This window comes from Aethalodelphis obliquidens, unplaced genomic scaffold (genome assembly GCF_003676395.1).
Source record: "Aethalodelphis obliquidens isolate GAN/ISIS:26980383/991018 unplaced genomic scaffold, ASM367639v1 scaffold40, whole genome shotgun sequence".
NCBI lineage: Eukaryota > Metazoa > Chordata > Mammalia > Artiodactyla > Delphinidae > Aethalodelphis > Aethalodelphis obliquidens.
In genome coordinates this window covers 230,628-252,474 of record NW_020837984.1, presented here as the reverse complement: position 1 = coordinate 252,474, position 21,847 = coordinate 230,628, and the positions used below count along the sequence as shown (strand labels likewise).

General features: G+C 36.4%; 1 protein-coding gene across 7 annotated transcripts in view; it reads right to left on the bottom strand.

Moving 5' to 3' along the window:
• Window positions 1–6,717: 6,717 nt before the first annotated feature.
• The window catches only part of ERLEC1 (endoplasmic reticulum lectin 1), a 34,167-nt gene continuing 19,037 nt past the window's right edge, over window positions 6,718–21,847 (bottom strand). For 2 of the 7 annotated variants that reach the window (XM_027131659.1, XM_027131661.1), the window contains 7 exons: window positions 18,433–18,594; window positions 17,744–17,803; window positions 11,869–11,993; window positions 10,318–10,395; window positions 9,923–9,998; window positions 8,447–8,532; window positions 7,090–7,655 (listed from right to left, as the gene is read on the bottom strand). In XM_027131659.1, the coding sequence (XP_026987460.1) occupies window positions 7,640–7,655; window positions 8,447–8,532; window positions 9,923–9,998; window positions 10,318–10,395; window positions 11,869–11,993; window positions 17,744–17,803; window positions 18,433–18,594 (603 nt within the window). In that variant the 3' untranslated portion in view covers window positions 7,090–7,639. Of the gene's footprint in view, window positions 7,656–8,446; window positions 8,533–8,556; window positions 8,710–9,922; window positions 9,999–10,317; window positions 10,396–11,868; window positions 11,994–17,743; window positions 17,804–18,432; window positions 18,595–21,847 lie in introns of all 7 variants that reach the window. The other 5 variants (XR_003438221.1, XM_027131660.1, XM_027131662.1 and 2 more) reach the window with 5 other exon arrangements.

The following is a 21,847-nucleotide window of genomic DNA, read 5'->3' as shown; positions in this document are numbered from 1 at the left end:
CATTTCCTTTCATGTGTACTCTGCCTAATGTGCTTGGGCTACACAGCCTTTTTGGCTATTTCTCGCACGCCTCCATTTTGTTCTGTCAGGGAATTAATTCCCCCAGGAATACTTCAGCCTGGAATGATCTTCCCCCAGGGCCTTTCCTAGTTTCCATGTTCAACATAGCTTTCCACCCCATCACTATATATCCTTCTGCCATACTTTATTTTCTTCATGATTCTTATCATTACCCAACATTATGCTACTGTATTAGCCTGCTCGGGCTTCCATAACAAAATACCACAGACTAACTGGCTTAAATAACAGAAATTAATTTTCTCACAATTCTGGAGGCTAGAAGTTCAAGGTCAAAATGCCATCAGGATTGGTTTCTTGTGAGGTCTCTTTTCCTGGCTTGTGGAAGGCTGCCTTCTCATTGTGTCCTCATGTGGCCTCTTCTCTGTATGTGCATGGAGGGAGAAGTTTAGGGGTCTCTGGTGTCTCTTCCCCTTCTAAGGACACCAGTCCTATCAGATTAGGGCCCCACCCTTGTGACCTAATTTAACCTTAATTCCCTCCTTAAATGCCTTATCTCCAGATACAGTCACATTGTGGGTTATAGCTTCAAACATGAATTTTGGGGGCTGGGGGGCACACTTCAGTTCATAATAGTTACATATAATTGTTTACTGGCTGTCTCCATTAGAAAAACGCTGTAATAAGGCAAAGACTGTCTATTTTGATCAGCACCATATCCCTAGTAACTATTAGTCCTTGGCCCTGGTGGGCTTCCAGTGATGACTGTTGAATAAATGAATCATATAATAAATGACTGAACGGATAAAGCCTGAAAGTGATGTCCACCCAGATATCTATCTGGCTGGCTTACAATTTCCCCATGTTTGTTACTTTCTGTATCCCTCTCTATATTCCCAGGATGACTATCAGCAGGACTCTAATGAAAGGGGATATGGGTCTTGATTTAGGAGGACTACAAAGCATTTCTGTTTACTCAGGAGACCATCTCTAAGGGCATCTTTTCCCAAGTGACCACCCTGGCTGCCCAGGAGCTGCCAGACAACCTGCATTCATTCTCATTCGAATTTCTTGGCTCATAATGCAGCCTGAGGACTCTGAGGATAAAAGCAAACTCTTCAGCAACCACAAAGGAGTTAAGGAGAAAAGGGGTAACTCGTTCTTGGAGGGACAGAAGGGACGATACCAGTTACTTTAAAGCAGATGACAATTTCAATAAAGGTGCAGATTTAGTGAAATTCTGCTTTCCATAAGAGATAGTTAACAGGCAATCTGTTTAGGTACAGTGCCTTTGAGATTAATTTTACCAAAGTAAAAATATCACTTTATTGTTTATGGACAAATTACTGAATTTTCACTCCTTTACCCCAATAAAGAGATAATTCTGATAAAAAATAAATAAATACACTTAGCTGGTTCAGTTTGTTTCTCTGAGTTCCATTTCTGTGAAGGTTTGTTTTTTTGACACTTTTCCAAACCTTCAGCTGCTTGTAGCATGCTGATGAGTGGGAGATCTTTCAACTGTGGGAACCTTGATTTTCATGCAAAGCCTGATTTTTGCAAAATGTACTTTGTTCAGATGCCAGATAGGCCTTAAAAAGTAGAGCGAGTCACAGAGGGTGCTTTATGCCTGTCTTCTGGGGCCGTGGTACTAGGATAGGTTTTGTAACCTGTATAAATGCTTCAGGTTCAATACATTTCACATCTGACGTTAGGAAGGGCCTATGAAAGTTTCTTGCTCATTTGCTTGGGTTTAGCAACAAAGTATGTCAAAGAAATTGTAAGAACTGATTTTATTTATATTACTCTGAGGAAAGATATGACTGGGAATTGTATTCTTCACAGAGAACCATAATGTTAGACACTTTCTTTGAGGAGTTCAGAGTACCTCAGAACTGGCATGTTTTCAGTACATGGAGTTGGAGACTGAAAATTGAATTTTCTTGGGAATTCCCAGGTGGTCCAGTAGTTAGGACTTGGCGCTTTCACTGTAGGGTCCCAGGTTTGATCCCTGGTTGGGGAACTAAGATCGTGCAAGCTGCATGGCCAAAAAAAAAAAAAAAATTAATTTTCTTAACCTTTGAGATCAGGAACTTTACTCAATCACTGCCCACTAGTGGGAGAAATGAAACACAATAAGGAGGCAAAGACACTGTACTCCTGTTAGGAAGAAGAAGCAACATATGGGACCGTGGGAAAGCAGTGTAAAGCAGCAAAAAATTAAACAATGTTGGGGGGAACCTGAGTGAAAAGGAATACAGATGGAACAAATCAATAATTCTACTCCTTTTTCTTTCCCAACCATTGTAAAACTGAGGAAAACATTTTTTTCCTCCAAGCACCAAACACTGAATAATAAGGACTGTTAGGAAACCCGTGGGAATTGGAGTAGTTGGGGAAGAGAGGATGAAGGTTCAATCATTTATTCAGCAAATATTTGTTGAGTGTCAATTTTATGCAAGGTCTGAGAAGAAACAAAATTAAGACATATTCTTTACTCCAACAAATAAAAGATAAAGGAATTCTTTTTATCATTTAATCATAAATGCAATCTGGATCTAGATAAATCGTCACTGCACTTGCATCATTTACCATCACAGGAGGATTATCAAAGAAGGTAGGGTTTGATGGCATTTAACCAAGCCAGAATCTCCAAGGTAACACTTTAATCTTGTTAGTGAACTTTCATTTGCCCGATTTGTGGGTGGCATTAGCTTAAGAAAAGTTAGTGGAGTTCCATGATAAAAATAATATATGGAAAAAAATGGGTGTCATACGTTACCAGGACAAAATCAGTCATTTCCCTCATCTTACAGGACATTTTGCTGAGTCCCTCGGTGTGTTCTCTCTGGTGGAAGATGATAACCGAGAGTGGTTAATGGGGCAGATGCTCTGTGAATAGAAAGCACTATGGCATATTATTTACAAACATGGACTCTGGAATTTAAACTGATTGAACTGTTGGCTCAGCCAACTGTAGTTTAGTTCAGTTCTTGTAGCCTCATTTTCCTTATCTGTGAGTTAACGATAGTAAACCTACCTCACAGGATTGTGAACATAGGGTATGTGAAGGGTTTAGCATAGTGCCTACTATTTAATAAATGTTCAAGAAGTGACAGCTGTCATTTTTATTTTTATAAAAGAAGAGTCTGGGATAGCCTGTTATCTGAAATTCAAAGAATAATGACACGAGATTGTTCACAACTGGCTTTTTGGGGGTGAAACCCTTTCTTGGAGGTGGTTAATGAAAGTTTTTCCAACAAATGATTTCTCAAGATGGCTTAGGAATATATATATATATTTTTAATACCTATTTATTTGGCAGCACCAGGTCTTAGTCATGGCACGTGGGATCTTTAGTTGCGGCATGTGAACTCTTAGTTGCGACATGTGGGATCTAGTTCCCTGACCAGGGATCGAACCTGGGCCCCCTGCACTGGGAGCATGGAGTCTTAGCCACTGGACCACCAGGGAAGTACAAGATGGCTTAAAAATATTAATAACTATAAGTATGGAAAACTAATCTAGGGGAAAAACAACTTCCAATCTCCTTGACCAATTATTAATATTTTTCTAATCTATGGGATAATATTTGGACCTCTGATAGAATTCTTAAATGAGTAAATTGGTTTTTACTGCTATTAAAGACCACTGGTGATTAATTGGCAAACTAGTATTTTACTGAGGACACAGAAGCTTTTAGAACCCAACAAAGTTCACTATTTTTGGCTGTATTACTGAGTGAATTTAGATAGTAAAGCAGATTTGACTTACTGGGTTTTACAATCTACTTTGCTGGACTTTCAAGGACGTTTGATTTTTAGTATTATATATTTACAAAATGAAAATTATGTTTGTGCTTCGGGCAAATATACAGAAAGCGATATTTTTTCTTAAATTCAGGCAGAGCATAATTTATTCTATTGAAAGGTGCTGGAAAGCAATTTAACATATTTGAAATATATAATGTAGTATATGATTAGATGTGAGATGTTTAGCATTATTTCATAGTCTCACAAGCATCTTCCATAGTTGAGATGATTACCATTTCCAGAACTTCTGCTTGATTCACTTGCTTTTGATGCACACTTTTTGTTTCAAATATAAAAAATTATAAAATTCTTAAAAGTTTACAAATATGTGTGGATGCAAAACACTACAAGCCCTATATTCCATTTGTTAGTAATTCTGACTTTCTTCTTTGCATTTTATAAGTTTTGAGACTGTCAGGCCTGCCTTTATTTTCTTTAGGTGTTAAAGAGTGGAATTCTATTCTTCAGACTGTAGTTCTTTCGAAAGCAAGTGAGGAAAACATGCTCATTCTTCCTAAACACTGCAGAAAAGCATTAGTATACTGTGTTATTACTAATAGAGAAGACTTGTAAGATACCAGGATCACAGTGATTGAAGCCATGACTGATGAAAGTAACCTGTTAACCTCTCACCTTAATTCTGATTGGTTATATACCTGTGTGGTCTCGATGCTAAAATATTTTAAGTGACAATTCAATTTTCTGAAAGGTGATGGAGGTATTAATTTAGTTACTCTACAATGCTGTAATATGGTAAAAGTGAAGAGTAATTGTATCCCCACCAACTCCTCTACACATGTAACACCCACTCTTCCCCTCAGGATCTTTTGTGTTTTATTACATGAAACCTGATTCATGAATGACTGTGTGCACCAGTGTCAGTCCACATATTAAATATTAGTGAAGCTTAATTCCTCTTTTGCAGATGAAAAATTAGTAGAATTTCTAGTATTTTCTTCCCATAATCCACTGGATCATCTCGCCTGCTTGTACAACCTACTTTTGAGACTACTGGCAACTGAAATAAAGCATCCTTTGGTACGTAGTGGTCCATGGTTTCTCTACCACCCCTGTCAAACAACTGAAAAAAAGAAATGGAGAAATGGATTTTCTTTTAAGCCATGTTACCATGGCAATATATTTTGAAAACTTTTGCCTCAACAGCTCATCATAACATATAACATACACACATATGAAAATAGTTCTATTTGTATGTTCAAATGGAAATGTAAGCCCTGGTAAGTAAAATTACCCAACACTAGTAAGAAAGTTTAAAATCACTTTCTAGTATAGCTGATATTTATTTTCATTTGAAACTCTGATTGCAAATACTATTTATTCAAAATTCAAATCTTGATTCTTACTTTCCTTTTTAGATTGACCTTTTATGTTAGCTATTTGGTGCTACTGGGTCAATAATTTGGCCTGATTATGTACTATGAAGTTTAAGCTTTGTCACAAATCAGGTCAGGCCTTTTTGTATATCAGACTGACTGAAAAGGATAGTTCACCAAGACTGTACACAAAGCTTACTATTCAGTTTAGCTGAGATAATTTGTTGCCCTTTGTTGCCGAAGTCCCTTTAATCAAGGATACAAGGATATAAACAAGGCCCCATCTAGTGGTATCTTGAAAAAAAGCAGGTAAAGCTGGAAAAAGGGGGGAAAAAAAAAGTCTCCATGTCACAATCTTCCTGTAAAATGAGCTACTAGTTATTTCCCTGAAACCCTAGTCAGGAGGGTTAGTATGTGTGAAATTGTTAAAAGTGAAGTGCCTGAGTCACAGTGATCCTCGATCACTGGAGAATTTATTTAAAATAAAGAGAATCACTCAGGAAACATATTCAAATGTAGAGTCTTAGGCTCTGGGCTAAAGAATCTGATTTAGCACCCACCTTAATAGAGATTCCACTTTGAGAAAGACTTCTCAAAGTACATTAGGCATATTGTAGCTGAGCCCTTTTTCCTGCCTACTAATATAGAAGAATGGCTGCACAATCGAGGTAGCAACAAACAATTTAGAGATCAAAAAACTTCATAGATTAGTGATAGGGGACCCAAGATTTAGAAGGGCTATAGAGAGATACCTGGCCTAGCCTTCCTCTCAAAGAAGTTTAAGCTGTTAGCCAAGACAGAAGGCTGACTTAGTTTTTATCATGACTTCTATTTTTAAGAATCTTCTGTAGTAAACTATTCTAATACAGTTTTTCAGATTTTTCCCCCCTCTCTTACAAAAGAAAGAGTTTGGCCTAAATATTCCCCAAGTATTTTTTTGGCACTAAGCTTTCACAGTTCTCTCTCCTCTCCTATACCTATAATCTAAATGTGAAAGTAAACCTGTTTGTCTTAATTAATTGATATAGTAAATATAATTCTATACTTTATTAAAGAATTAAATTTTAATGGCTTTGGCCTCTGATCTTATTATGTTAATAGGAGACAAGGGAGATATTAGGAAATAAACTAACACTTATTGGGAACTTGCTAGGCTTTTTATATACAGAGAAAATTAATGCACTGATACAACCACCTTATGAAGTAATAAGTAGTCTCTCTACAATAGAGGAAGTGAGGCTCGAAGTGGTTAACTGCTGTCTAGGATCACACAGCTAGTACGTTAAAGAGAGTATCTGGATTTAGGTTCGAATTCGAAGTGCTATTTCTACATGTGCTGCTTCCTACTAAAATCTATAGATAGCCTTCCAATAGTCAATTATATTAACCTTTTCTCAAACTAAAATATCTTTGACCAGAACTGCTGAGAAGGAGGAAAAGGAAAGTATCTTATGGGTACTCTTCTGCCCTTATTTACACATGTATGTCCAAAATACAACAGGATGATGTTGTGTGAAACAGAGTAATGGAGAAAATAAAGAAACTGTATAATGTGCCATTGACTACATGAACACTGCTTGTGGACATTTTATTCACTTTAAAATAAATATTGTGCTATAAAACTGTCCGGAACTAAAATCTGTAGTATATAGTAGGCAAGTACAAAGGATAGCCAGCACAGTGTGTTTTGTTAAGATAAATCATTCTAAATCGAAAGAGAAGAATCACCGACTGTCTATACCAGGTACATATTTTTTGGGGAAACACACTCATATCAAGGAGAAAGAAACAGATAAAAGTTCTGAGAGAGAAGCAATCTATTGTAAATAAGAGTTTCTTGAGATTAACAGAGGAGAAGAAAACTTATATGTGAGGCTTTACTGTGTGTCCAGTTTCTAGTTTAATACCTGGTAGAGAGCGGTTGCTAAATAGAAATTTGTTGAAAGGATTTCAGGCACTAGAAATTACATATTTAACACAGTCTCTCATTTAAACAACCTCCTGTCAATTTCTTTCTTCATTAGCCTTACTTTATTAGCTAGTGTATATACTATAATTTACATAATAAATCTATTATTTAAAAACTTTCAATAGGTACAATGATTATGACATTTCATTAGGATGGACTCTAAATTGCTTGGACAGGATTTATTTTGGAATCACATTATCCAAGCAAAGAAAAACACACAATCAGTTCATAAGACACAACAAAAATGAAAAAGGTGAAACAAAACGTCTGCCTTAGAAGTTTATCAATAACCTCTTATGTACACATACATATTCACAAAGTGGTTGAGAGTCCTTTTATACAATCCTTTAGATGCAGTCCAATGACTGAGAGCTCTGTAATGGGACATATGGTCAGACAAATCATCATGACTTCCAATGATCTTTTTTTTCCCCTGAACTTTGTTACCCTTTAGTTGGGGAGAGAAAGAAGTCCATTTTCGTCTGCTGTATCTAAGATTTTACAGATCACTGGAGATTCAACCTAAAGAACAACAATAATAAAACCATTAAAAAGCTGCTAAGCTGAATACTTTATTCAGTATTTTTCTGCTGAATGAATACCTATAAATTTGATAAATGTATACGAGTCCTTGTTTTGGATAAACCATACAATGTTATTTCTACAAATTGAGCTTTTTAGAAAACATTTAGTCATCCAAATAAAATACCAGATAGGTAGAGAAGGTATTTTTATCTTTAAGTAAAAGAGATGAGAAAAGAAGTAAAGGACAAGAATGAGAGAGAAATACATAGCTAGGTCTTATATAACAAAAAAGTAGCAGAATATGGCAACATAATAAGTTGTACAATTCAGGAAAAGGTAAAAAAAAAATACAATCCAAAAATGGGCCAGGTGTTAAAATGATCAGATTTAAGATAACTATAATAAATATAATGAAGGAAATAGTGGAAAAGGTAGACAACATGTGTGAATAGATGGGGGATTTTAGCAGAAATGAAGCCATAAAAAAGAACCAAATGGAAATATTAGAAATGAAAAATACATCAGATACAAATTCATTCAAAGAGGTGGACAGGACACAGCAGAGGAAAGAATCAATGAACTTGAAGACAATTCAATAGAAATGACATGACCTAAATTGAAACAAAGAAGGTAAGAATAAAATAAAGGGCCTGAGATTTGGGGACAACTTCAAACTAACATGTTTAATCAGAGTCCCAGAAATAGAAAAAAGGTGGGGCAGAAGAAATCTTTGAAAAGATGATGGCCAAAATTTTTCCAAACCTAATGAATTATATCAACCCACAAACCTGAGAAGCTCAGTGAACTCCAACCAGGATAAATAACAAGGAAAACCACCCTTACGCATCGCATAACCAAAGGTAGAACCATATTTCTAGAAGGAAGTAGAAGATAATACCTTCATGACTTTGGGGTGGCAAAATTTCTTAAAACAAAAAAATCATTAGCAATAAAATGGGAAAAAAATTGATAAAATGAACTTCATCAAATAAACTTTTGCTCATCAAAAGACAGTAAGAAAAAAGAATAGTCAAGACATCAGGGGAAAAATCTGCAATTAAAATAGAAAAAAACTCATGTCCATTATAATATTTGAACTCCTAGAAATAAATAATAATAAGACAGACAACACCAACAAAAATGGGTAAAAGACTGAGAAAGACTCTCTCCTTGACCAAATAGTAAGGCTCCCCTGAGCCCTCTTTTTGACTAGGCCTCTTTTTGTTCCTGGGCCTGCCAAGTCCAGTTGCAGCAGTAATTCTGATAAGTCAGTTTAGAGAGAATCCCTCACTCTGAATATCTAATCACCCTCCATATCTGATCAAATTCCTCCTCTCTCACTTTTGATATCTGATCTTCCTGGCCAGCCTTCAGCAATAATTCTGTTAAGTCAGTTTAGCAAGAATCCCCTACCCCCATGTCTCCTTTTAGTAATTTGCCATACAATGACTGCTCCCCAACACCCCATTTCTGCTTGTTGACTATGTATCCCTGGCTGTCTTTGCTGTATTTGGAGATGAGCTGACTCTCTCTCCCCTATTATGATAGTCTTGACACTTGTGGCAACAGTCCTGAATAAAGTCTTCCTTACTGTTTTTGTATCAGAATAATTTTTTCTTTAAAAAGACTTGGCCAGACACTTCACCAAAGAAGGTATACAGATGAATAATCACATGAAAAGGTTTCAGCAACACTTTTCATATGGGAAATGCAAATTAAAATCACTAAAATGGCTAAAATAAAAAAGACTGACAACACCAAATATTGGTAAGGATGTGGAGCAATTGGACTCTCATATATTGCTGGCAGGAGTAAAATGATGAAAACAAAGGCTGAGTCTAAAAGACATGCTTTGTCAAAGAGGCCAGGCATAAAACATTATAGACTATACGATCCCATTCATATGGAATCAAAAAAGAGGTAAAACTGATCTATGGTATCAGAAAATAGAAAGGAGTATCTTTGGGAATTGAGGGGTATTGACAGGAAAGGGGTATAAGAAAATTTTCTGCAGTGATAGATACCTTGTTTTGGGTAATAGTTAAATGGGTATATAAAACTGTCAAAACCCATCAGACTCAACACTTAAGAACTTTGCATTTTACTTTATGTAAATTATACCTCAATTAAAAAATGTCAATTTTTACAAGTAGTATGAGGGTTATATTAAACTTTGGATACTACTGAAGGTCCTTTCTAGACTTAATGCTAAAAATTAAAATGTGGCCCCAAACTGAATTCCTGAGTATCAGTTTTTCACTTACCCCAAGGATATACTGACAGGAGTGAGGCTCTAGCATATATACAGTAACAGCATGAGGAGAATCTGATTCTTTACACCTAAAACAGAGAGTACTTTAAGGCACTGTCCAAACGATACAAAATTATTTTAAATTGTTTTCCTCTCAAGGATAAAAATGCCTTGTAAGTGGTTCTGTATAATTTAATAAATAATTGAAATAATTTAATTTGATAATAACTTATAAATAAATAACAATTATGATTTTACTATTTTATAATAAAACAGTATTTTATGACAAATCCATAAATTATTATGAATAAATATAATTATCCATAATTATATATTTATATAATCTTTTGTTCATAGGAAGCAGACTAAAGAGAAAGGCATAAAGCATGATTTGATGGTCTAACTTACTTTAGTTTTACAGTCACCTGTCTTGGTTTGTCAGTTACATCACAAATATCTCCATTCCCATAAAAATGTGACACCATCCTGAATCAGAAAAACACACAAGCTTTATTAAACTAAAACTTCACTCATTCAGAGTAACTGTAATGGGTAGGGTGAGAAGATGGTTACAGGGATCAGTTTTGCATTAGTTAAAAAAAATATCTGACTATAAAATACTCCTTAAAAATACATATTTTTAAGGTTATGTCACAGAGAAAGTCTTTCAGCTTCTATAAATAATACAAAGTTGAGATACCTCTTAGTGGTTTAATTAATAAGAATGATCTTTAACTTGCACATAATTTATTTGTATACAAATAGTTAAGGTTAAATTGCTTTTAAAAGTTTTCTTTTAAAGCTAACCATTTCCCCAGCCCTGTATATTGTTTCCTTTGTGGAACAGTTTCCGTCTTCCCATCCTCCATTCAGCTCCACTCATTAAAATACTGTAATGCAGGTATACAAAGGTAAAGCCTAAGCTAAGCTATAAATTCCAAAGAGCAGGAACCAAAGACAAGTTTTAATTTTGCTAGCCTCAAACTCCTGTGCTTCAATATTTGTTGCACATGATACCATGAGCTATTTTCACTTGAAACATATAAACATTTAAAAAACTGATCCGTTTAGTATATTAATACTTAAATACCTATCTCTTAATTTTGCTAATTTTGATTTTGGTCAGTCCAATAAGTCGGCACATTCTGAAAACAGACTCTCTCAATACCATCTATGCTAGGAAGGACAAAGTTAACATCTGAGAAGGAAAAAGAATGAATAATTTAAAATTCACTGGGTAATGGACTATAAGAAAAGCTAAAGTTTAGTTATTCTTGGGAAAGAAGAGATTAATTTACTTCTGCTATAACAAGATAAACCTAATAGCCCAAAAGAGATGTGAGGTAGTTCTTCAAAAAACCATTGTTTAACAATTTTCAACCATTACCCCACTTTAAGTAACAAAGGGAAATGCTGGAGTATATTTAAATAGAGTTAAGTAACTTAAAGTGGTAGCGATTACACATGAAGGGGGAAAATGTTTATAACAGCCTTAGACCTAATACCTGGAATTGTACCAGTGTTACTAGCACCACCACCACTCTCATTACTATACACCACCACCACTGTCAAAGGCATCAGCCAAAGTTTATTTCATGCAATTGCCAGGCACTACACTTTACATGAATTACCTCATTTAAATGTCATAACAATTCTCTGAGGCAAATACTACTAGACAATTCTCTGAGGCAAATACTACTAGACGAGAAAAGTGAGCCTTACGAAGATTACGTAATTTGCCCAAGGTAGTAAGTGAATCGCCAGTATTTGAATACAGGGTATCTGACTTCAGAAACTGTGCTCTTCACTATTACACTATTGTTCCCTCTAGAAAAGAAAACTAACTTAAAAAATGTCCCTGAGAAAAGCTGACCAGATATTTTACTTTAAATTTATGTTTTTCAATATCCTGAGTTTTAAATATTCTAAGATCTAAAGGCAAATAAAGTTAATATTTACCTGACTGTCTGGGTACCATCGTCTTGAAGGTGATAGGCTCTAGCAGTATTCTTCTTAGCCCATTCAATATGTTCTTCTTGGTTCCATGTCCCCACAACCACAGAGGTTTTCCCACTATCCTTGTCCTAATATATAAAAAAATATTTGTGACAATGCATGCTTGACATCAAGGTGACATTTATGCTGATGGCTTACAAGCTACAGATCTTATCCTCATCTGCACACTGGATATCTATGTTTAGACGTGATAATGTTAGTCAAACTTCTCAATTAGTAGAAATTTGAGCTCATTATTCTTTACCCCCTGTTTCTCTGAATTATGAAACTAGTACTTTCTAGTCAGGTTAGGTCCTGATGTCGTTTTTTGTTTTGTTTTTTTTTTTGCGGTACGCGGGCCTGTCACTGTTGTGGCCTCTCCCGTCGCGGAGCACAGGCTCCGGTCGCGCAGGCTCAGCGGCCATGGCTCACGGGCCCAGCCGCTCCACGGCATGTGGGATCTTCCCAGACCGGGGCACGAACCCATATCCCCTGCATCGGCAGGCGGACTCTCAACCACTGTGCCACCAGGGAAGCCCCTGATGTAGTTATTTTTGACTCTTCTATTTCCTTTCTCTCCTACATTTATCAGTCCTGTCAATTATTTTCCTGGAAATGTTCTTGGCTTCACTCTTTCTCTACATGTCCATTGCCAACATCTCACCCCCAACTAAGAGTTTAATCTCTCATACCTAGATAATACAACCACATACTACTGTGATTCTTACTTAAATATTTGGCCTCTATCTCTTACCCTGTAGCCACACTGAACCTATCTTCATGCTACTCTTTAAAATGCAAACCTTCAAGTTATACTAGTTTTCACACTACTCATTTGACACGATGCACTATATATTGTCCTGTATGTGGAATTCCTTCTCTCTCATTTTCCTTCCGTTCCTTTTCCTTCCTTTTCTTCTTTATATTTTATGCCAGGGACCATGCTGGGCACGAGTATACATATGATTAGTAGAACTAAAAACACTTAGAGGCAAAGGAAACAGCCACAGCCACTGCTACAGTGGAGCTTATTGCCTAGTGGGAGAGCCATTAAACATTCTTTTAGCAACTACACTGTAAATTTCTAGAGAGACAGGGATTAGAGCTGCACAGTGAATCAAGAGGTTGGATATGGAACAAGAGTGCCTGGGTTTGAATTTTAGTTTCACCATTTACTACCTATGTGATTTTAGGCAAGTTACTAAATCTTTGCTTCAGTTTCCTCATCTTGGAGTAACAATACTCATCTCTTACAACTGTTACGAGCATTAAATGAGTTGATATTTGTAAAGTACTTAGAACAATGCCTGGTATACAGTAAGCACTATATTTGTTAGCTACTATTATTTTTCTGTCTCCCAAAGCTCCTACCAGAGTTCTTCAAGAAGTTCTAGGGACTTCCCTGGTGGTCCAGTGGTCAAGTGCTCCCAATGCAGGGGGCCCCTGTTCGACCCCTGGTCAGGGAACTAGATCCCACATGCTACAACTAAGAGCCTGCATCCTGCAACTAAAGATCCCACATGCAGCAATGAAGATCCCGCATGCTGCAACTAAAACCCGGCGCAACCAAATAAATTTAAACAAAAAGAAAAAGAAAAAAAAAGTTCTAGGTTACATGACCTTGACTAAAATAAGTTTGATAAAACCTCGTGTTCGCAAGTGTATACGAGAACAGCCATTGTTAATGGAAATGTAAACTGGTCCAACCCTTTGGAAAGCAATTGTTCAGTATGCATACATTTTGACCTAGCAAGTACATTTCTAGAAATGTGCCCTATGAATATACTTGCAAAAGTTCACAAACACAACTATTTAAAAATGCTCACTAAGATGCTGTCACAGCAAAAACTGGAAACAACTCAAAGGCTCATCAATACACGTCTGGCTAAATATACTGTGGGTAGAGACATAATCCTCTGAACCTGCTGAAAAAAATAAGATCAGTTGTTGCTGGCATGGAAAGATCTCCAAGATACTAGGTGAAAAGAAAAAGTGCTGAGCAGTGCATTTAGTATATCCCTTCTGTATAAATAAAAGGGTTATATCAACATTTACATATAGGCATTTTGTTCCCTTCTGGTGGGTTAGCTAAGAAAAAGTTAACAGCTGTTACTTTTTTAAAAAATTTATTTTTTAAAATTTATTATTACTTATTTATTTATTTTCTGAACCCCCTCCCTCCCCCCGGCCTGAGTGAGCCAGAGTCCCCGAATCAGCTGCTCCTTTTTTTTTCTTTTTTGAATTTTATTTTTTTATGCAGCAGGTCCTTATTAGTTATCCATTTTATACACAAGAGTGTATACATGTCAATCCCAATAGCCCAATTCATCACCACCACCCCTGCCACTTTACCCCCTTGGTGTCCATAAATTTGTTCTATACATCTGTGTCTCAATTTCTGCCCTGCAAACCAGTTCATCTGTAACATTTTTCTAGGTCCCACATATATGCGTTAATATACGATACTTTTCTCTTTCTGACTTACTTCACTCTGTATGACAGTCTCTAGATCCATCCACGTCTCTACAAATGACGCAATTTCGTTCCTTTTTATGGCTGAGTAATATTCCATTGTATATATGTACCACATCTTCTTTATCCATTCGTCTGTCGGTGGGCACTTAGGTTGCTTCCATGACCTGGTTATTCTACATAGTGCTGCAATGAACATTGGGGTGCATGTGTCTTTTTGAATTATGGTTTTCTCTGGGTATATGCCCAGTAGTGGGATTGCTGGATCATATGGTAATTCTTAGCTTTTTAAGGAACCTCCATACTGTTCTCCATAGTGGCTGTATCAATTTATATTCCCACCAACAGTGCAAGAGGGTTCCCTTTTCTCCACACCCTCTCCAGCATTTATTGTTTTTAGATTTTGTGATGGTGCCCATTCTAACTGGTGTGAGGTGATACCTCATTGTAGTTTTGATTTGCATTTCTCTAATAATTAGTGATGTTGAGCAGCTTTTCATGTGCTTCTTGGCCATCTGTATGTCTTTTTTGGAGAAATGTCTATTTAGGTCTTCTGCCCATTTTTAGGTTGGGTTGTTTGTTTTTTTAATATTGAGCTGCAGGAGCTGTTTATATATTTTGGAGATTAATCCTTTGCCCGTTGATTCGTTTGCAAATATTTTCTCCCATTCTGAGGGTTGTCTTTTCGTCTTGTTTATGGTTTCCTTTGCTGTGCAAAAGCTTTGAAGTTTCATTAGGTCCCATTTGTTTATTTTTGTTTTTATTTCCATTACTCTAGGAGGTGGATCAAAAAAGATCTTGCTGTGATTTATGTCAAAGAGTGTTCTTCCTGTTTTCCTCTAAGAGTTTTACAGTGTCCGGTCTTACATTTAGGTCTCTAATCCATTTTGAGTTTATTTTTGTGTATGGTGTTAGGGAGTTTTCTAATTTCATTCTTTTACATGTAGCTGTCCAGTTTTCCCAGCACTACTTATGAAGAAACTATCTTTTCTGCATTGTATATCCTTGCCTCCTTTGTCATAGATTAGTTGACCATAGGTACATGGGTTTACCTCTAGGCTTTCTATCCTGTTCCACTGATACATTTCTGTTTTTGTGCCAGTACCATATTGTCTTGATTACTGTAGCTTTGTAGTATAGTCTGAAGTCAGGGAGCCTGATTCCTCCAGCTCTGTTTTTCTTTCTCAAGATTGCTTTGGCTATTCAGAGTCTTTTGTGTTTCCATATGAATTGTCAAATTTTTTGTTCTAGTTCTGTGAAAAATGCCATTGGTAGTTTGATAGGGATTGCACTGAATCTGTAGATTGCTTTGGGTAGTATAGTCATTTCCACAATGTTGATCTTCCAATCCAAGAACATGGTATATCTCTCCATCTGTTGGTATCATCTTTAATTTCTTTCATCAGTGTCTTATAGTTTTCTGCATACAGGTCTTTTGTCTCCTTAGGTAGATTTATCCCTAGGTATTTTACTCTTTTCATTGCAGTGGTAAATGGGAGTGTTTCCTTAATTTCTCTTTCAGATTTTTCATCATTAGTGTATAGGAATGCAAGAGATTTCTGTACATTAATGTTGTATCCTGCTACTTTACCAAATTCATTGATGAGCTCTAGTAGTTTTCTGGTAGCATCTTTAGGATTCTTTATGTATCATATCATGTCATCTGCATACAGTGACAGTTTTACTTCTTTTCTGAAGTGGATTCCTTTTATTTCTTTTTCATCTCTGATTGCTGTGGCTGAACCTTCCAAAACTATGTTGAATAATAGTGGTGAGAGTGGGCAACCTTGTCTTGTTCCTGATCTTAGTGGAAATGGTTTCAATTTTTCACCATTGAGAATGATGTTGGCTGTGGGTTTGTCATATATAGCCTTTATTATGTTGAGGTAAGTTCCCTCTGTGCCTACTTTCTGAAGCGTTTTTATCATAAATGGGTGTTGGATTTTGTCGAAAGCTTTTTCTGCATCTATTGAGATGATCATATGGTTTTTCTCCTTCAGTTTGTTTTTATTTTTGGCTGTGTTGTGTCTTTGTTGCTGCACACGGAGTTTCTCTAGTTGCGGCAAGTGGTGGCTACTCTTTGTTGTGGTGCCCGGGTTTCTCACTGCGGTGGCTTCTTTTGTTGTGGAGCACAGGCTCTAGGCACGTGGGCTTCAGAAGTTGTGGCATGCCAGCTCAGTAGTTGTGGCTTGTAGGCTCTAGAGCTCAGGCTCATTAGCTGTGGTGCACAGGCTTAGTTGCTCTGTGGCACGTAGGATCTTCCCCGAGCAGGGCTCGAACCAGAGTCCCCTGCACTGGCAGGCAGATTATTAAGCACTGTGCCACCAGGGAAGCCCCAGCTGTTACTTTTGAAAAATGGGACAACAGTGGAGGAAAATTTTATTTTCATTCTATATTTCTGGCATATATTCCTTTAATTATATGAAAAAAAGCCACTGGGTATTATCTGGGCTGTACTTAGATGACACTTTTTTTTTGTATTAATAAAAAAATTAAGTAAAACATCCAAGCAGCAAGAATAAATGGAAAGCATAGTAAAATGGAATATCTCAGGCTTAAGTGAAGAATAAAATGTTCTAGTTTACAGACACCTCATAAATTCAGAGTGATTTACTTGTGGAAAGTGAGTTGATCTTTCCCATTATGATCCATCTTGAAATTTAAGATCAGCTCAAAACATCTCAAGAAGGCAAATACAGTATTTTCTAATTACCCATTGTTATTTATTTGGGGGAATAAAAAGAGCCTTTTAAAACAGATCAATATTTATTAATGTTTGTTTTCCATGTCTAGTAGTTTACCTTACTAATAAACAAACTACAACAATGACAAAACTACTGGGGCTTGAATTTCAGAATTTAAGCAGCTTTGGCTCAAGTGTAGGAGAATACTGATTTATGAAATTATGAATAAAGAGCCAGTGCATTTAATCTTAAAACTTATTTTAAGCTTAGATGATATGGTACCTTCTTTTAGTTGAGAAACCTGCTGTATTTATCCTATTTTACTAACTCTAGTGATATACTATCTTACCATTCACTTAATTTAACGATGAGTTATAACAATGACTAATTTCTTGGTCAAAGCTGAAGAGGTTAGTCACTGTAGTTTATTATTCCTCCAGGCTCACAGTAATACAAGAATCTGAGTAGTTAATAAATAACGTTACTTTAAGATGATTGACTTAGTCTTAACTGACACCAAGTTTTCCATTTTCCAGAATTTAGAGACACTTTGATGAATATTTCCATATTAAAATCATCTTATAATTAAAAGTAACACCAACCCCCACCCCTTTTTTTTCCACAAAAGATTTTTGAAACTTTAATCCGCCTAGTGATAGAGTGATATAAACGCTGTTCTATACCTCATGGTATTGATGTACATGTTTGCCATAGCAGAATTCATATTTCCACCAACCAACACCCTACAGGAAAGGAAACAGATCAAGTTATAGTACAGAGAAAGGCATATTGGGGTCTGTCTCAATACTGCTGCATGATAGTGATTGACATACATATAATTAAAAAAAACTGTACTAGCAATAATATGGTTGAAAATCAAAATTAAAAATTACTGATAAACTTTAAAAAATAGACATTACTAGAGAATAATTGCTGTACCACCCTGGTAAAATAAAGTAAAATGAAAATTCCACTTATAAGTGTATTTCCCACTGGAGTTCTTAGGGGCAAAATTTAACCTTTGTAGATATTAGCTCAAATTTTAAATGTGATTGCTACATAACCAAAATGTTGGCTACACAATCACTGATGCCCATTCCAGCAATTAGCCAGAATCACATATGAAGTACTTAAGTATATATATTTTTGTCAAGTAAACATCAAGTTTTAGCCTGTGAGTAAAGAGAATATAATGGCTATGCATTGGATTATAATTAGATGCAGAGAGAAAATGTCCATTGGGAAGCTTCCAGAATCCTGCCATTTCTCTATAGACAAAAAATCTTTTTCAGTGCTACTAATGCCCCTTGATAAATAACACACAAGTGAAATCTGTAAGAATAAATACTTAAACTGATGGTTCACTTCTCACCCCGTGAAAGCAGTAGGAACCACTAAGGAACTCTTTTATGAGTTGGTCATCTGTCAGTTTGGATATGTGGGTTGTTCCAACTGTGAGCATTGGCTGAGAACCAACAGCAATGGGTTTGTGGATTGCTGGAAATCTCTCTTCCTTAGTTGATTGCATATCTTCCTAAAATTAAATAAACATATGTTTAAGGGCTTCTTTGCCACACAATTTTTTTCAGTATGACTTAAATTATTATTTTTAAACTTCAGAAAATTTGGAAAAAATGTCCACTCATTTTTTTTTAATTAATTAATTTAGTTTTGGCTGCATCAGGTCTTTGTTGCTGCACGTGGGCTTTCGCTAGTTGTGGCGAGCGGGGGCTACTCTTCGTTGTGGCATGCGGGCTTCTCACTATGGTGGCTTCTCTTGTTGTGGAGCACGGGCTCTAGGCGCACGGCCTTAGTAGTTGTGGCACGTGGTCTTAGTTGCTCTACGGCATGTGGGATCTTCCTGGACCAGGGCTTGAACCCTGTCCCCTGCATTGGCAGGTGGATTCTTAACCACTGCACCACCAGGTAAGTCCCTGTCCACTCATTTTTAATGTGTTTTAAGAAAATGAATTTTGCAACACTTAATAGCATAGAGAAAGCTCTAGGCAAATGTTAGTTCCATTTACCAGTTAGGGGCACGGTGACCCATAGAGGGATAATTTCCATTTCACATATTTTGTCTCATATTTTTATTAAGTACTTTGCTACATGTTAGATTTTGTGTTTCTACATTTAGTGTTGGAAATGTGATTACTATGGGTAAAGAAAGGATAACAAGCAGGCTAATAAAGAGCTGAGTGGGACAAATATGAATATTAGTTATAATTACTCAAATGTAGCAGGACCTGGTTGTTGCCCTGGAGGAAACTGCAGTTTAATAAAGAAAGGGTAGAGGGAAAAGCAGTTTCACAGAGGTAGGGGTGATTCAAGTAGACTTTGACAAAGAACTGAAACACGAAGACTTCACAAAGAGAAAGCCCTTGATTAATTCATGAAACATTAATAATTTGTGACTTACGTGAATGTCTGTGTATGTGTTTTGTGTGTGTGCATATGCATGTGAACCTGAAGAAGAGGTAAGAGCAAAGATGTGTGGTATGGTATGATATTTAAAACCAGAGAGAAGCAGGCACTACAGATTGAAAACTATGTAATGCTAAGTAGTTTGGACATTATCTTTTAGGTTTTAGGCAAAGATATGGTATGATCAGATTTTTAAGTAATTACTTTAGCATGGGCAGGGAAGAAGGAATGGTAAGAACATATCTGGAGGTGGAGAGTCAAGTTAGGAGCTGCAATTACCCAGGCCACAGACAAAGTGAATCTAACATAAGGGAGTGACACAGTAAGCAGAGAGGAAATGAATCCAGACCAGAACTGAAGAAGTGGGTGTACCAACTAACTGAATAAAATAATTTAAAAAAATTAAACAGTAAAATGTATAGAGTCCTTTTTCACCCGCTGTAGTTGCCATTGACCAATTGTGGTCCTTTTCTTCTTTTTCAGCTTGTAGGATTTACTGGGTGGTTACTCTGGAAACCAATGACCTTATCCTCTCTCTCCTCCAATACTAAGAACAAAGATTGGCAAGATGGCCTCTTGTTTTTTGAAAGAACCTTGAATTTTACATATAACTCTTTCTATATTCAGAGCCTACTACTATGCTCCTGACAGTATTTTAAGTATGGAGTATTAAAAATGAAGTACCGACCCTATTCTTCTGTTTTTTTCTTTTGCTCTACCCAAGAATCTTACATCAAACTTACGGGGTCTTCAACAATTACAACAGCAACAGTCCTGAGATCAATTTTAAGTAACTTTGTGAATCAGCTATAAATCTTCTAGTAGAAGATGTATTTTGTAATGTAGTACTTGACCACGTAAGACACTGGGACACTGATACCCATAAAAATGATCATCTAAAGCAAAAAAAAAAAAAAAAAAGCAGCAGACATAGTTACTACTCATAAGGAGCTAAGGTTCACTAGACTAAAGTAATTACTTACAATATATGAGACCTATAGTAAGGTTAGTGAACAAAAGAATAATAACGCATAGTGAAACCTGCAGATGAGAAAAGGGGAAGAGGTAGGAAGAAAAGAAGAATGACAATTTATTATTCCTTCTTGTGGACAGAACATCTACTTTCATTTTTAAGGAAAACTACTCCAATAAAAGCAAGATGATAGTAGTTTTTGTAGCAGGGTTTGGAAATTCATAAAATAGATTTTTAATAAATCCAGTAATTTCCAAATTAATTTAATGTAATAACACAGGTGGAACATCAAACCAAAATTCTAATAGCCATATATGTATTGTGTTTAAAAAAGAAAAAAAATCCTTTATGGTAAAGCTTGATTCACACTTAAAAGGCAAACCATATGCCAAATATCAACATTTTTAAAGTTATGTGTAATAAACTAAGTTTCTAAAAAATTATTCTGAAGGATGATCAGTTTTAAGTAGTCACTCATCCTACAGTATTAGCTAAGATTTTCATGTACTCTAAAGATGCTAAGTATTTAGAAAGCATTATCATCAGTGGCTTTATTTTTAATAAATTTATTTATTTGGCTGCATTGGGTCTTCATTGCTGTGCGTGGGCTTTCTCTAGTTGTGTTGAGTGGGGGCTACTATTCATTGCAGTGTGCGGGCTTCTCATTGCGGTGGCTTCTCTTATTGCGGAGCATGGGCTCTAGGCGTGCAAGCTTCAGTAGTTGTGGCAAGAGGGCTCAGTAGTTGTGGCACACGGGCTTAGTTGCTCTGTGGCATGTGGGATCTTCCCAGACCAGGGCTCACACCCGTGTCCCCCACACTGGCAGGTGGATTCTTAACCACTGCAACACCAGGGAAGCACATCATCTGTAGCTCTTTTTGTTTTTTCTTTTTTTTAAAATTTGTTTTATACAGCAGGTGCTTATTAGTCATCAATTTTATACTCATCAGTGTATACATGTCAATCCCAATCGCCCAATTCATCACACCACCACCCCCAACTCCCCCCCGCCGCTTTCCCCTCTTGGTGTCCATATGTTTGTTCTCTACATCTGTGTCTCTATTTCTGCCCTGCAAACCAGTTCATCTGTACCATTTTTCTAGGTTCCACACATATGCGTTAATATACGATATTTATTTTTCTCTTTCTGACTTACTTCATTCTGTATGACAGTCTCTAGATCCATCCGCGTCTCAACAAATGATCAAATATCGTTCCTTTTTATGGCTGAGTAATATTCCATTGTATATATGTACCACATCTTCTTTATCCATTCGTCTATCGATGGGCATTTAGGTTGCTTCCATGACCTGGCTATTGAAAATAGTGCTGCAATGAACATTGGGGTGCATGTGTCTTTTTGAATTATGGTTTTCTCTGGGTATATGCC